Below are 16786 nucleotides of genomic sequence, written 5' to 3'. Positions count from 1 at the left end.
ATGTTAAGATTAGCCTCAAAGCTTTTTACATTTCAGTTTGAGTCAGCATTCAATACATACATTTTACTCAGTACTTTTGTCAATAGATTGAACCAACTAATTAGACTAAGTAGGAAAACTGTTTTTTAGAAGGGCACTCACATGAAGGGGATTCTAGAAATTAAGACTTTAGGAATAGAAACTTGATCTAAATGTGGCTCAGTGTGGGTCCCCAAATTAAGAATGAGGGATGAGGACTGCGCAGGCCTGAGTCCAAGAAGTGAGAAATCTGACTGGCAGGCCTCCAGAACCACAGAGTTCCCTAGTGAGAACAATAAAGGCCAGATGCCAGTGCCATCATGTATTACAAACAGCATTAAGACATAAAATAAGAACTGACATCAATGAACATGGTCTGGGCAGGGGGGCTTCAAAGCACATCACAGAACAACACTAGAGGAATGACAGTACTATATTCACAGCATAGGACAGGAGTGGGGGAGCTGTGAGGAGCTCAGAGGGTGAATAGCTCTGGATGGGAGGCCAAGTAATGCTGGTTTTACTGGCAGATCAGAACTATGCAGTCCATACCCAAAGGGCAAGGCGGCATAGTTCAGTAATAATGTAACCAACCTAGAGTAGAAGAGGGAGAGGATGGGTGGGGCTTTCATCAGTAAGTATTTTCAAGAGGAAGTGTAGCAGAGATCCAAATTCCACAGGCAGTCATGAGGATGGAAAGGAAAACAAGACGAATGGATAATGAAAAGAGCCAGATGTGAGAAACTGAAGAATTCTCCATCTGGAGATGAAGATAAAGGATATTACTTCTGTCTGATTAAGCTATTTAAATATTGATGGTTCTTAGTAGTAAGGTTAGTCAGCTGTCACTATAACTTGCCTGAGCACATTAACTTATTAGGATAAAAGGATTACCTTGGCTTACAGTTTTAGACATTCTAATCCATAAGAGATTGACCCCACTGTGTTAGGGTTGTGGTGAGGCAGCACGTCATGGTGGCAGCCATAAAAGAAAGGAAGTGATAGGGACCAGTACTTTTCAAAGGCACATCCATAATGACCTAAGGACTTCCCAACAGGCCTCAGTTCTCAAAGATTTTACCAACTTCTTAATGTGCTATGATCAAGCTTTTAACACAGGACTTTTGGAGAGCATTCAGCATCCAAACCATAGAAGTTAGTGGTGACCAGAAGTCAGTGAGAATGTGGATGAATTTGATTTGAGACAGACTAAGCTGGAACAAGTAACTAATTCTTTAATGGGAGAAAGGCAGGCAATCAAAATTGTCTAATCACACTATGTGAGAACACTAAAGCTTCTGAGTGCTGAGAATAGGGCTCAGTGGTTAAAAGTTGCTTGCTTGCAAAGTTGACCAGCCTGGGTATAATTCCCAATCTACCCATCTAAATTAGACACAAAAAGTGGTGCAAGCATCCGCTGTTCCTTTGCAGTGGCAATACTTGCAGACAGACAGACACACATATACACACAAACACACACGCATGCACACACACAACCTTTTCTGAACTGTAAAAACTACGAAGACAGAATGATGATCACATCCACCCACTGATACCAACACTTTATACCAACATTTAATACAGAATGGGTTCAGCAGTTTTGTAAAATTTTAAAAATTTAAATTTATTAGGATTTATTAGTAACACAGTTACACAGAATAAGGTTCAGAAATTGTTCAATGATGGTCACAAATATGTGCTTCTTTGTGGTTTTTAAACCATATTTCTCACCATTCAAATGTATTCATATTATGGTTGAATTTTATACAGAGCTTCACAATGTGGACCTGACAGGTCTTCCATTAGTAAATGAATGAAAACATACCTTTCATGAAAGGCACATAAAGAATCTAAGCTAACACTGTAGGAATTCTTACAACTTTGAATTTCTTCACATTACAAATAAGAAAAAAATTCCCCAAATCAAACACTCACGAATGTAGTTTATGGTTTCCATACACTCAGATGTGTAGGAACTTCAACAATTGTACTTTAACCAGTGTTAACACAGGACTAAATGCAGACACTACTAGAGGCAAAGCTTCCTGAAAGACTTCATTTGTCAAGATGAGTTAAAAAAAAAAAAAAAAAAAGGACATGAGCTGCGGAATGGTCAAAGAAACACTGTAAGTAAACAAAAGAAAATGAAATGAACAAAATTCAGTATCTAGCTTTTATGTAACACTTATTGGTTCATACATACAATCACTGACCTTGTTAAATACTAGTATTCATTTTCTAAGTGTAATTGTCCAATTAATGTCAGAAAAACTAGAATAATTTAAAAAGAAATAAGCAAGCAGAAACAATTTGAGTATCTAAGAAAAAAGTAATTTTGGCACAGAATGATGATTAAACTAGTTACCTATGAATTTAAAGTTTGCATAATATCAGCAGTATTCAAATATGTTTCTTGTTATCATCCAAACAAGGAACTGTCATATATGCCAAAGTACAAGGGATTTCCCAAAGGAAATATACAAATGAATGTCTAGAAATTCAATATGCTAAAAATTTTACCCACAAAAGTGCTTTCAATATCCACCTATACTTAGATATAAATAAAAATACAGTTATTTAAAGTGTATAAAATCAACTTACCATCCTCACTAGCCTCTAAGGCAATGTATGGATATTAAAATCCAAAGTGAAAGCCAACCAACTGAATAGAAACTGTTTTTAAGTCTAAGATAGTGTGTCTTCAAAAATCTGAAATTTGAGTTTCGTAAACCAAATTTAATTTAGAATCAGAGCAACATACATTTTTAAATAAAAGAAACATTAAAATTCATACAGTGCTTAAATAATTGATCCAAAAGCAGGGATACTCATCTTCTTTAAAGACATTTCAGGGAAACACAGTTTAAAGAACAAATAATGTTATTAAAATAGTCTGTGCAATGTTTGTACAAATAACATTTTATGAATACAAGTATACATATAACCCTGGTAAGAGCTATGACATTTCCTAATATTTCTTACTGAACCTAAAACTTTACAGGACATGAACATACATAAAGCTGTTAAAAACTGGCAAACACAGTAATAGTCTGTCACTCAGTACAAGGTACTTAATATCTATGTTATTTCCAAAGCCATCACACTAGAATTGGAACTTGCCACTCTTAAATGTACTATGGAAAATTAAAGTTATAAATACATTATACATACATTTGCATATTTACACTGACACAAATCATCATACAACTAGAGTCCAGCTTTGACACTGTACTTCATTTTCACTTTGCAAAACCATCTTGACCTTTCAGAAAGGTCCTTCTACTACTTTCAGATAAAGACACACAACACAAGAACTTTGGTCAAGCCCAGGATGCATCTGCTGTACACTACACACACTCAGTGCTGCTGCAAAACTCTAGTCTAGAGAGATCCACAGAGAAGTACTCATTTGGCTTCAAAATGCATTTTACCAGTAACTGCAAAACTTAGAAGAGGCCACAATCTTTTAGGTTATTTTTTATGATGACATCTGTTACGGCATCAAAAACAAACTGCACGTTCTTAGTATCTGTGGCACATGTAAAGTGTGTATATATTTCCTTTGTGTCCTTTCTCTTATTGAGGTCTTCAAATTGACATTGAATGTAAGCAGCAGCCTCTTCGTATGTGTTTGATCCTGAGGAGGAAAAAAGAGACATGTGTGGAAAAAGAGTAAAAAGATAAAATTGTATCAGCAAAGCAAATTAGCCTTATGACACTGAGGTCAGTTCCATGCGTATAAAATATATGGACTCTACACCTGCTCTTTCCCTTCTAGAACAAAACAATTGTTTCCAAATGAAAATAAATCCTAGGAAAATTACTTTTCAAAGACTATCTGTTGTTTTTAAACTTAAAAATTCTTCTGCATGGCATTCTGTTTGCTATGATCTTTATTTGTCTTTAAATCGATCCCTGAGGGTCATATCTCTTTTGTTCCACTATCCTCCATCATCTCCAGCCCCAAATTGAGCTCTTCACTTCCTGATAGTGACATGCTTTTACAGTGCTAGCCTAGTGGTGGATCAATAATGCTGGCTGAGTGCTGATCAGTATCTTTGTTTTCTTTCCTATTTGCATATTGATCATCCTTTTCTAGCTTCATATTTTATTCAAAATGGTCAGAGTTCTATAATGTGGTTTGGTTTAAAGATATGGGGTTATAAACAGTGAAGGACACCCTACCCTCCTGCTTTCGGGTAAAGGCTGAAGATTTTCTCTGAGTATGAGCACTTCACAAACAGCAATTCAGTTCTTAGGTGTAAATCTGATAACACTAAACATACATGGTCACAGAAATAAGGTTAATAGCAGGCTAAGAATGTTAACAGCATGCTACTGTTGACTTTAGGAAACATTGGAGAGGTTAGCTGACCAATACATTCTGGAACAGTCTTATGATAAGCTGCTACACAGAGATGAGAGTTCAAGTGTTAATGCTACATATAGTAACATGTACTAACAAAGAGGAATTATCTTAACATTCTGCTGAACTACAGCAGCCAGATACAAAACCTTTGTGGTCCACGTGATATTTGAAAAACAACCAAATGAACAAGTGAAGACAGAAATCATGATCCAGATGATTCTCATGGGGAGGAGGAGAGGTTTGAGTAGTTAGGGTCAGAAGGAGGCATGAAAGGGGTCCTAAGGGCTGAAAAATGTTCCATTTCTTGACTTGGGTGGTGAAGTGTGCTTTCCCATGTTTTACTTTGTGTGCTCATGTTTAAAACATCAATGCTTCACACCTGTGCTGAGTGTGTGCATGTATGCATAATAACTTTGTTATAAAATGTGTTAAAGTACATAATACAATATAATCTGTTTAAATGCCTCTTACATAAGAAGTCAAAATCATCTGCCAAAGCCATCTGGAACCTAGCCTGCTCTGGAATTTTGTTCTGAGAGGTCCTATTCCATAGCTGGAGCTCACCATGTGGCACTTGGCATACAAACTGCCACTACTCCACCATATGCATCCCTAATCTTTCACATGTACTCAAAGGTAGCATTCCAATGCTTTTCCTAAGCAACCAAATCCAGACAGACTCTGTATCATGTCAACAGTCCTCCAGACTACAAAAATACTATTCAGATCCCTTTAGGCTACCTTACTGGGTCTCATATGCCTCTTTAGCATTGTCTTCTAACTAGAATGCGAACACCTTAAGGAAAAGAAAACCTATATTCTACACTCCCTCAATCTCCTTTCATCACAGTAGGAATAAGCCATGGTACAATGCATCATGACAATGGCCCACAGTGCATGCTATACTTAAAGTGTGGTTCAAACACTAATTATAATACTAAAGTTCTTGAATAAATTTATAATTTAATTGTTTTATATTGCTAGCATATAACCACACACTTCTGCAAATAAAATTTTATTCAATAATGGTCATGCTGGTACTCTGAAATACTGAGGCAGTGAGAAATATTTTATTATTGGTCTATAATTAAATATGTATATTGGGTCAAGAGATCAACATTATACACACATACATACATGCATGTATTACATATATATTTGCAATCTATATTCTGGGTATCTAGTTAAATTACTATACTACAAGAGCTACCAGATAAAGAATGAACTAATAGACACATCCCTTGAAAAAAAAAAAAAAAAAACATAAAGCATGTGTGTGGGAGGGTGGTAGACCTTTTAAACCATGTGGAACATACTAGAATAAAAATGTAGATGAAACAAGAGTTCAAGACTTGGAAAATTAGAAAGTTGATATAATCAAAAGAGTATGAAGGCAAGAAAATGACATTAGTATTGTTTTAGTTTCAGGTGTTAAAAAAGTCAAGAATTTTTAAGCAGCAGTTGAAAATGGAGGTCTGAGGCTCCAGAGGAAAACTGGGATTCACAGCAGAAGTTCACATACTAAGAATAAATATGACTAGGAAAGGACAACATGCTGAAAGAGTCTGTAATCTTTCTCATTGTACTGGGTGAAATGGCATCCCAGAGTAAGCAGAGGAGAAGGCAGGGCCTGGCAAAGTGAGAGATAAACCTCTCAAGTTCTTTGAGGGCTACACAATGTTCACCCATAAGAAGTGTTAGCCAAGAGAACTGAGAGTTGAGGTTGAGGCAAGAAGCAATTGAATCACTACTTAGGGAATGCAGTGCAGATTTTAAATTACCATCTTAATAATAAGGGAATCTATCCTAGGTTGTTAGGCTTTGAAGGCAAGGGTCTCAACCACTGAACCATCTCTGCAGCCCAAAGGGAATATTTTAATTGAGATACAGTAAAGTTATTTTTAATTGATATATACCTTCACAGCACAGCAAAAGGCTATTAATAATGACTAGCACAATTAATCAAAAAAAAAACACTTCCCTTTTGGTTCCATTGAGAACTTCATTAAATGTAGCCAAATATTTACTGGTCAGGGTGTAGTAGGATGCAATGAACTCAGTATGAAATTAAGACTCTGGCTTCATTATGCTTATGTTTTTGACTGATTGGGACTCCCTAAATATAAACATCACAGGGCTATCTCTCATCACCTCTGAAATGGCACTCAGTACCCACTGTACAATCTATTTGGTATAACACTGAATCAATTCTTTTTTATAATGAAACAAGTTCTTGAGACTTGGTTTTCAAACATGAAAGGAGAGATAAAGGAATTAAATGAGCATACTACAGAATGCTAAGATTTTAGCTTCAGAGATCATAGCACCAATGGCAGTCATTTATTTTTTTAAGGGACAAGTCTCCTCACTCAAAAGTCCAGTGTGTAAAGGCAGATGAAAAATTTCTCACTCATAGTCTTTTTGTTTGTGTTTAAACAGGGTCTCATGTAGTCCAGTCTGGCATTAAACTCACTATGTAGCCCCTAATGATCTTGAAATCTTGATCCTGCTACTTCTACCAACTGTTGGGATTATAGATGCATTCAGAAAGCTCAGTCTCACTTCCCACAGCAGCCAGGGAGGCAGTCCAATGAACTAGGTTAAAATCAACTGTCACTCAATTTCTGATTGTCCACATGGATAGTGAAAGCCAGATGAAGTCACTGACGTGTTCACGATCGAAGAGGTGACTTTATCAAAGCTGGGTCTGCACTTAAAGGCTGCTTCTCTCTCCAGGACAGTTTCTGTAGTAGTTGCACTAGCAGCCTCATTATCAAAGGTGACATCTCCTTCAAAACCATCCCTGTCCCTGGAGGAGTTAGCCACTTCACCGGCTTTGTCTTCTTTTGTCCCTTTGCATTCCCATTTGCAGGTTGCAGTGTTCTTGCTTATTACCTATGAATTAGTATCTGCCTTTGTAGAGACAGGCTTTATTTATCTTGTACCACATAGAACTGATCCGGGGTCTGGAGACTGTATGAAAAATTTGATGCTTAAAATTGATAAAGTCACCCCTGAAAATTATCTAATAGTGATTCTACAAAATGAGCGGGGGGGGGGGGGGAGGGGTGGGGTGGTATTTCCACAATCTCTTCTACATCTTGAGAAAACATCTGTGCCTGAATGCACTTTGATAATTAAAATCTCCTCAGGTATGTGTAACAATTTCTAAACCAATAAATTCAAACTCACTGAAATCTTGCCTTAGGGGAAGTTTCACTTAGATATGAATGAACTGTTATTCCAGGAAAGTAAATACCTGCATATTCTGGATAGCATATAGTGAGAGGGCTCTTTTTGATTTTTTCTTCAAAGAGATCCTTCTTATTTAGAAAAAGTATAATAGATGTATCTGTAAACCATTTATTGTTACATATGCTGTCGAACAATTTCATGCTTTCATGCATTCGATTCTGTAATAACAAATAAAATCAAGTTTTCATGAACAGTAAATATTTTGAGGAATATTATTTTTAAAATAACAAATATTGCAGTAAGACAGAGCTTAGCCAGCTTAAAAATAGGAGACATTCTAAAAGAGGACCCAATTATAATCCTGACTCCATTTTTAACTTTAACCTATTCTGATTCCTATGTAATTCAAATTCTAGGATTAGCTATCTTGCCTTGGAGACTTACACCCTACAATGGAAATCAGGCTGGCCCCCAGGTGGGAAAAATATATTCTTATGGAAAATTAATTATACACCAAGAAATTACTGCTTCCCAAGAGCAAGAGGCAACCCTCTACAGCCAGTCCTGAAATGATGATGAAGCAGATCCAGTATGACCATATAGCAATGAATCTTCCTGCCTCCTGCTTATGCCTTAGTCTAAGTACTCCAGAAACAGGTTTAGGGTACTGGTACCTTGTTCTTTCTAGTAGGGCCATACTAAACACATTCCCTTCCTACCTTACCACCACTAGTCTCTTGATGAACTCAAGCTGATTGGGGGCTACATGGGGTGAGTTAGACTCCTGCCAAATCAAGTCAATGATCCAGCAGTCTTAAGAATTCTATAATGACAAATTTCTGCTATTTCAGAACAAGCACACCTCTCTCATACTCTCTTGTCATTTTCTCCATCCAATCAAGTAGCATTTAACTTGCTCAGGGACCACTATGTAACATGTTGCATGACAAAGGAACTGTGGGTGCAGGATGTGACCATCTAGGATGATATAGACCAGCCAAAAAAAATTTTTTTTTTGGTTTTTCAAGGTAGGGTTTCACTCTAGCTCAGGCTGACCTGGAATTCACCATGGAGTCTCAGGATGGCCTTGAACTCAAGGTGCTCCTCCTACCTCTGCTTCCCAAGTGCTGGGATTAAAGGCGTGCACCACCACGCCCGGCAAAATTTTCACTAAGACAACTGGAAGTTTAAATACAACTGGTCCGACATTCTAAATATTAGAGGAGGCTTGTAATTCATGTTGATTTTTCTTTTAGAATCTGGGTTGCAAAGACGACTGTCATATTATATAGTGCTAAAATCCGAGAAATAAATGTATAATGATACATTTCAACTACTGCAATGCAGCTGTATGTACTATTCTTTAAAAATACAAAACTGATATTCCCACTTCTTTCATTTTTATATTGAAGTATAAAACTTTAATTAATTAATTAAATTTAATTATTTAAACTTTAAAATTATTTTCCTCAGATGAGAGCACATTTATTAAAAGTTATCTGAATTACAAAGATAACAAGCCAGCAGAAATAAACAAGTGAGGAAAAAATGAGCCTTGAACCATAGACAGAAGTTTATAGGCAACTACAGGGTGGAGGAGCAACTCTCACTCTCAATCTTTTCCTCTCCCCTAAGATGCACCCATGCTTCTTTAGCCTACTTCCCTTCTAAAGTGCAAACAGAAACACTGAAGGAAAGAGCCTGAACTTTCAAATAATTCAGGCATAAGCAAGAATTTCTCAAGATATTTTCCCAGAAAAGTTCTTGGCAACATCTCCAGCTCTTGGCATTTTATGCTCAACCTTTAGAAGTTGTTCTACTTGCCATTTCTTCATCTTCAGCTAGAACTAGGTCATAGTCACTCAGTGCCACACAGAAGATGATGGCAGTCACTCCCTCGAAGCAGTGAATCCACTTCTTCCGCTCTGACCTCTGACCTCCCACATCAAACATTCTGTAAGAGGAAAAATATGAGCTGATTATCACATTAAGGGTTCAAAAGCTCCAAGGAGTTCTGTGTTCCTAATAAAAAGCTCAGAGTAGCTGAGAGACTATAGGGAAGGGAGAAGGGGACTTAGGGAGTGGAAAACAATGTCACAACTTGAGTTTGCACAAAGGGAAAACAATTCTATTTTTTAAATTGCTTTTTGATTAAAAATATGAGTATACTTAGAACATTACAGCAAAAATGAATAGACTGTTCTGTTTACAAACACTGAGAAGGAGATGAGGAAGGAGAAAGAGGTGAGATAAGTGGTCGTACCATTTAATATACTTGAAATTTAGCATTAAAAGTTACCTTAATTTTTATACTACATAAATAGTGAACCATTGTAGGCTAGTGTATGAAATTGTCATGCAACCCAACAATATAATGTTAATGGTCTTTCCTTCCTTTTCCTTGGCAATTGTTTATAAAGTTAAGCAAAAGTGTCAATTTGCATCCACTACATCATGCAACCTAGAAATAACTACTTATGTAAGTGTACACTATGTGAACTGGTACATTTTTAAAGGCTCCATTTATCTGGATGGTGTGCTAATTAAAACAGTCCCATTTTAATTCACAGGAAAAAAGGAATTTTCCCTACAGAGCAGTAGTGGCCTATAAACCAAGTCAAAGTCCATCAGCTAGAATTGTAACTTTTTAAAAAAATTTAAGCAGCCTTCATTTTAGTTTGGCTGGGAAGTAGTCATTAAAGCATTCTATGTAACAAACGGATCATACCATATAATAGATCAAAGTGGACAGTATTAAAAAGGAAAGAACAGGATACAACATGGATATGAAACAGGGTAATAGAGGCCATACAAGAACAAAATAAAAACACAGATTTCATTAGATGGCCATTCCCTAAGAACGAAACTTAAGGACTCATAACTTTCCATGTATATCATGTACTACTCCCTGTCTGCTCAATGTACAGTAACATACCAATCTATCTCATTCCACATTTTTTCTGTAGTGGAAGGTTTTGTATGTCAACTTACACTGATGTGTTTGATGTACACCACCAATGTGCTGCCTTTATGTAGTAAAGACTGTCCTCAGCAATGTAGTGAGGCTTCATGCAATTGAAGGCCTTATGGACAACCAAAGTTTCTCAGACTAAAATGAAACTCTTCCTTATGACTGCATGAAGATTGTCTGAGCCTGAAAGCTCCAAACATCAGCTCCTCAGCCTCCACAACAATGTTTACCAATCCTTCCAAACAACTGCAACCTAATTGTCTATGTCTCTTGAGACTATGGTCTGGCACAGACAGTATCAAGAGAAGGGCACTACTGTTACAAACATCTACATTATGAAAGTGGCTTTGGAACTGAATTAAGTTGCATTTTATAAAATCCTGAATCACTTCACAGAATAAAGAAATGTCTAGATTATCCTGAAGATGGGGAATTTAGACAAGAAAGGGCTGATTCTGGTACCAGCCCAGGAGAAAGCAAGTAGTACAAGGAGAAAAGCTTAGAGAATACACATGGTCACAAACAGATTGGAAGTATGTGAATGCTTGGAGACACTTTTAATGAGGTCTCAAAGGAAATGAAATCCTGTCACAAACTGGCAAGCAGTTGGCTCAGTGGCCTCCTGTCACTAGGTGGAAAATAGAGCAATGAACTTGGATGCTCAATTGAAGAAATCTGCTGCTAGAGTAATGTAAGAGCAGAAAGGTAAATAGAGGAATGAATCTTTCCTACACACAGGTAAGAAGGACATATGACAGAAGAGGCAAGTATTAGTGAGCCAGCCACAAGCCAAGGCATGCCATAAACTGGCAGTCGTCATCAGATTGGGAACAGAAAATAGTATTCTTCCACAGCACCTACAGAGGCGGTATGGCTCCAAACACTGAGGTTTGTCTTCCAGGCCCCAGAACAAGAAGTAATAAGCCTCTCCTGCTCATGCACACACAGTGTGCTGATCTATTATGGCAGCCATAAGAAGTGAATATATTCTTTTACCATGCATGTATTTCCCGATAAATACTATTTTTCTCTGGAGCAATTACAATCCCAATACAAAATATCTGTTTCTTTCATCTCATCCTCCCCAAGGCCAATGCCACACAAAGAACATAAAGACATAGATGCTGTCTCTCTTGATTAAGCACCCAATCCTGAGAAGAGAGTACTCCAGAAATATTTGATGACTAAATTAATAAACTGCCTAGTGAATATTTTAAAACATTTTTAAGGAATAGCAGACTAACTTTGTTATTTTTTAAGGTACGGAGCTGTCCATTCTGTTTTGAGAATGTTAAAAATGAAGGCACTTTAGTTATAATGTTAATTAATTAAATTTATGTAAAGTTTAAACAAGTGATGACCTTTCTTATACTGGTCATAAAGACAGAACTTTTCATGCAAGCCAGTGGCTCCCAAACATTAGCTATAAGAGGTTGAAGTTGAAGTGACATCTGGGGACATCTTTTGGGAAACAATCAATTACCAATAAGCAGACCATGCCCAACAGTTGGTTAGCAAGTACAGCGCTAGATGAAGAGGATAACTAGAATAACCACTCATTTTCATTACTTTCATGTCATACTTCATGAGAAAGCACAGAGCACTACTCATTGTTCTACATATACAACAGAAATATCTTAAATATTTAATTCCCAATTTTTATCTAAACAACACAAAAATTCTCCTTTATATGAAGAAGACTTCTGACTACTAACCACTAGAGAATGAATTTGAACTTTCTTTTCTAATCAGATCTTCGGTAGTGGCAAGTGGGGTATGCTCAATTTGAATCAACTTATCTGTTAGGTTCTACTATAGCTGTAGTCTTTCTCAAAACATTTTTAAGGAATAGCAGACTAACTTTGTTATAGAAACTAATCACATAACAGTGAAGGAATATTGGTAAATTTTAATCAGTATTTTTAAACTTTATTATTTATTTATTTCAGAAAGAGAGAGAAAGAGGCAGAGAGAGGGAGAGAGAGAATGGGCGCACCAGGGTCTCTAGCCAATACAAACAAACTCCAGATGCATGCGCATCCTTGTGCATCTGCCTTGTGTGGGTCCTGGAGAAGTGAATTGAGGTCCTTTGACTTTGCAGGCAAATGCCTTAACCACTAAGCCATCTCTCTAGCCCTTTTGTAAACCTTATTTTTATTTATTTATTTGAGGGGGGGAGGGGGGAGGGAGGGAGGGGGCAGAGAATGGGTTAATCAGTATTTTTAATCCAGGCTGGCCTCGAACTCCTGATCTTCCTGCCTCTGCCTCTTCAGCAATAGCCTACCAGCATATGCCACCACCACCAGCTTAATCAGTGTTTTTAAATGATCATGTAACAGCACAGTGGCTAAGGATTATGTAAAATGGAAGCTGTGTTTCAGTAAAATATCCTGATGTCAAAGTACCCTAATCCTGCCTCACTCTTCAAATGAGATATCCAGTCTCTCTTTGCTGATTCTACAGCTATTCATAGAGTAAAATGATGAATAAAATGCTGAGAAACAATACACATGTGTGGAAACGCTGGCTGAGCCAGGTGGTCAGTGATTGGAATGTTGGAAAGGAACAAATGATATTTAAAACCAAGCAGTAGGTGATCTGGGAGTGGAAGCCTAAAAGCATTTGGTTATTATACCTTCTATTTCCCAAACAATGGGTTCTATAAGCCAACATATAAGCCATATTTTTGGAAGCTACTCACTTAAAATGAAGGTCTTTGAAAGTAAAATGGGTTTCAACAATTCCTGTAGTTTTCACTCTAGTTCTGAGAACATCTTGCTGAGTTGGGATGTAATTTGATTGAGCTATTCTGTCCAAGTCATTCAAATAGCTGAAAAGTAGCACAACATGTTAATGGTAACTATATCCAATAAATTATCTAAAACATATTTCAATGCACACAAGTTGTCAAGTGTAAATCTATCAATTTAAGTTTAGATACAATAGCTAACAAATGAAAAGGTTTGCATGTTTGTAGCCACAAAAAACAACTTAGCATTTTTTAATGTGTACTCTTGTTTTGCAGGAACAGTAACTCAAGTGAGAGGAGCTTAAAAAAAATTGTCCAAACTAATCATGTGTTTATTTCTTATAATCCTTTTCTAAAAAAATATTTATTTTATTTATTTATTTATTTTCAAGCAGAGGAGGACAGTGAGAAAACAGTCATATGGGGGGGGGGGGGTCTAGCAGTTGCAAACAAACTACAGATACATTAGCCAGTCTGTGCATCTGATGTTATGTGTGTAATGGAGTGAATTGAACTGGGTCATTAGGCTTTGTAGACAAGCACCTTAACTGATGAGCCACTTCTCTACCCCATTTTTTTGTTTGTTTTGTTTTTCAAGGTCACACTCTAGCTCAGGCTGACCTGGAATTCACTATGTAGTCTCAGGGTGGCCTCAAATTCATGGCAATCCTCTATCTCTGACTCCCGAGTGCCTGTGAGGCCTAAGGACCCGGTTCGAGGCTCGGTTCCCCAGGTCCCACATTAGCCAGATGCACAAGGGGGTACACGTGTCTGGAGTTCGTTTGCAGAGGCTGGAAGCCCTGGCGCACCCATTCTCTCTTTTTCCCTCTATCTGTCTTTCTCTCTGTGTCTGTCGCTCTCAAATAAATAAATAAATAATAATAAAATAAATTTATATAATATATATATATATATATATATATATATATACATACATACACACACACATACACACACACATACATATATATATACAGAAACCACAGCCTATGTATGTATGTGTTATGGACACTAAAATACATACAAAAACTACAACCTGTTACCTGTCCAGGTTAAGTACATGGTATCTGAAGTACCAGAAGTAGAAAAGTTTCAGATTTTGGATTTTTGTATCATGGATGCTTACATGTATAGTTTTTAAAAAGTCTTATTAGCTTATATGACTTCCAGTGCTTTTAAAATTACATATGCAATGTTACATTTATTGTTTAAAAAATCTGACTTAAATAAACAACCCATGGCCAGATTAAATAGTAGGTTATTCTTATTTAAAATGTGCTTTTATACTTACAGATATGTTCTGATTTAAGACTACAGTTCTCACATTACAAAAAAAAAAAGCTTATACACTTATTTTTCAATAGGAGAAAAAAAGACTAACAGGCATTGTGACAAACTCTCAGTGTTTTCAATGACCACAAATGAAACTGAGAGTCCTAATGAGCAACTTGGCAGAATGCCACCACTTCACATGAAGGCTCTGCAAACAAAGCTACCATGGAGCACTGTGCAGAAAAAGGTTGGCTTTCCTTCAGTGAAAGACAGTTTCAAGGCTTGAAACACTAGAGTGAAATCATCGGGATCCAAGACCACATACTTCTCTCAACGTATGTCTAGAGCATGTAGGAAGCTGCATGGATCTGGAAGTACGTATGGAAAAGGACTTAATCTACTGTCCTCAAGTAGCACCCTTCAGTTCTCAAAGTAGTGTCTGCTGCTGAGCTCCTTACTGTAATTGATGGCCATTGGAATTTTCCAGAAGTGGCAAAGCAAACAATTAGGCTTCAGACTTAACTCTTCGAGAAAGTTTTCCAATTTTTCTTCTAGCTATGTGAGTTATTAATTCAGTCATTATGAAATCAGATCATATTGAGTGATGGCTACCTATCAAGGTAGAGCAACATTATAAAAAAAGAGACTTCATGATAGTGGCAGAAAGAAGAAAAATCACATACTTGTAATATAAATATAAATCAAAGACCTCAGTGAGTATAAATCCAAAGAAAAAGTAGCATTATGAGGGCCTGAAATAGGGAGCCAAAGATCTACTTGGTTGGCTTTGCATAAGTATGAGAGCAATTATAGTGACAGGCTCATATTCAACAAGAATCTGTTACACATGCATATATAAACTCTACACAACACATGTTTATGGAAATATGCAATGTTGGAAACACAGCTTGAGCAATACGGGGCCTAAAGACTGCTGTGTGACACAATGAATGGCATGCATGTTCACTCACTCACATCTAACAGGTAACACAGAATGCACATTCAGATAGTTCAGGAAACACGAATCTAGACCCAAACGGCAATGGTACCATAAAATTCTTCATCCTAAAAGGCAGACCACAAGTGATATAGGAAGATACTTGTTCCACACTCCCTGTTTGGATTCTTCATTGTGGCATAGTGTATTCATTTACCAAAACCTTTCATCTTTAATCTAATCATTACTTTCATCTTTAACAGTCAATAATTCTATCAACAAAACAGAAAAGCATGGAAAAGTAGTTTACACAGTACTCTTTTCAACGACCAACTAATGTTCTCTAGGCAGTACCTGACATTTATGAGGAGACGTGTGAAATTAGACAAACAAAAACTTGTATTTCTTTCATTTTGTGCAAGTCACCAAACATAAAGTGAGGTAGGTTTTATCACAATTGGCTTCAGAAGCTTTCTGGGGCCACACCTAGAAAAGTAGGGCAGATTCTTCTTCCCCAATGCAGCCTGGAGGTAAGGTGCGTACACCCAGCCATTCCAAGCAGAGAGACAGATATTTTACTTAGTTTAGTTATCTGTCAGAAAATACCTTGGGATCATCAGGCTTCATTCTTTCAGAGGTCTGAGTTAAAGTTCAGTCACTGAACAAGGGAATTTTGTTAAGCACCAACGGAATAATGAAAATAACATGGATTAGTTACTTTCCTTTTGCCAGCATCAAGTAAACTAGAGATGTGCTCAAATTCAGACTGAATGCTTAAAAATGCCAGTTACTTTCTTGGAAATATATTGGAAACATTCCTAATCTGTATAATGCAATTAAGAATTTACATAAACATGAGTCTCTAGCAACACCTATGAATAAAAAGGAAATCCAAGCACTGCTATGTACAAACATACCAGAAAGAGAAAGTTTTCAAATATTATCACCCCAAATATCCTGAGTTGTACAAGAATGTGTCAGCCAATTATGGAGTAAAACTGACTTGTAGATAATCATTTCTGATAGTTCACTTCTGAAGCTATGATTACTTACTATGCTGCAGAATCATTAAGCTGGTACTCTCGGGATCTGTTGAAACAGGCTTGAACACCACTATCTTTCCACAATCTCTTTATAACCCCGGCGAGCTCTACGGTCATAAAGCCTTCTTCTGCAGCTCCAGCAAGTACAAAGAGTTGGCGAGCATCATCCTGAACACCCAAAGACCAGTTTTTTAAAGAGGAAAAAGGAGAAAATTAGATTAAAAGCACAAAA

At 36.9% G+C, this 16786-nt stretch overlaps 1 protein-coding gene across 1 annotated transcript in view; it reads right to left on the bottom strand.

Moving 5' to 3' along the window:
- Positions 1 to 1621: 1621 nt before the first annotated feature.
- Positions 1622 to 16786, bottom strand: part of Gnai1 (G protein subunit alpha i1) — an 86529-nt gene continuing 71364 nt past the window's right edge. Inside the window, exons 4-8 of the mRNA XM_045160224.1 lie at positions 16565 to 16722; positions 13255 to 13383; positions 9407 to 9536; positions 7647 to 7800; positions 1622 to 3655 (exon numbers count right to left, since the gene is read on the bottom strand). Of these exons, the coding sequence (XP_045016159.1) occupies positions 3465 to 3655; positions 7647 to 7800; positions 9407 to 9536; positions 13255 to 13383; positions 16565 to 16722 (762 nt within the window). The 3' untranslated portion in view covers positions 1622 to 3464. The remainder of the gene's footprint in view (positions 3656 to 7646; positions 7801 to 9406; positions 9537 to 13254; positions 13384 to 16564; positions 16723 to 16786) is intronic.

Source organism: Jaculus jaculus, chromosome 10 (genome assembly GCF_020740685.1).
Source record: "Jaculus jaculus isolate mJacJac1 chromosome 10, mJacJac1.mat.Y.cur, whole genome shotgun sequence".
NCBI lineage: Eukaryota > Metazoa > Chordata > Mammalia > Rodentia > Dipodidae > Jaculus > Jaculus jaculus.
Note: the sequence above shows the minus strand (reverse complement) of the source record. Positions and strands in the feature narration are given on the sequence as shown.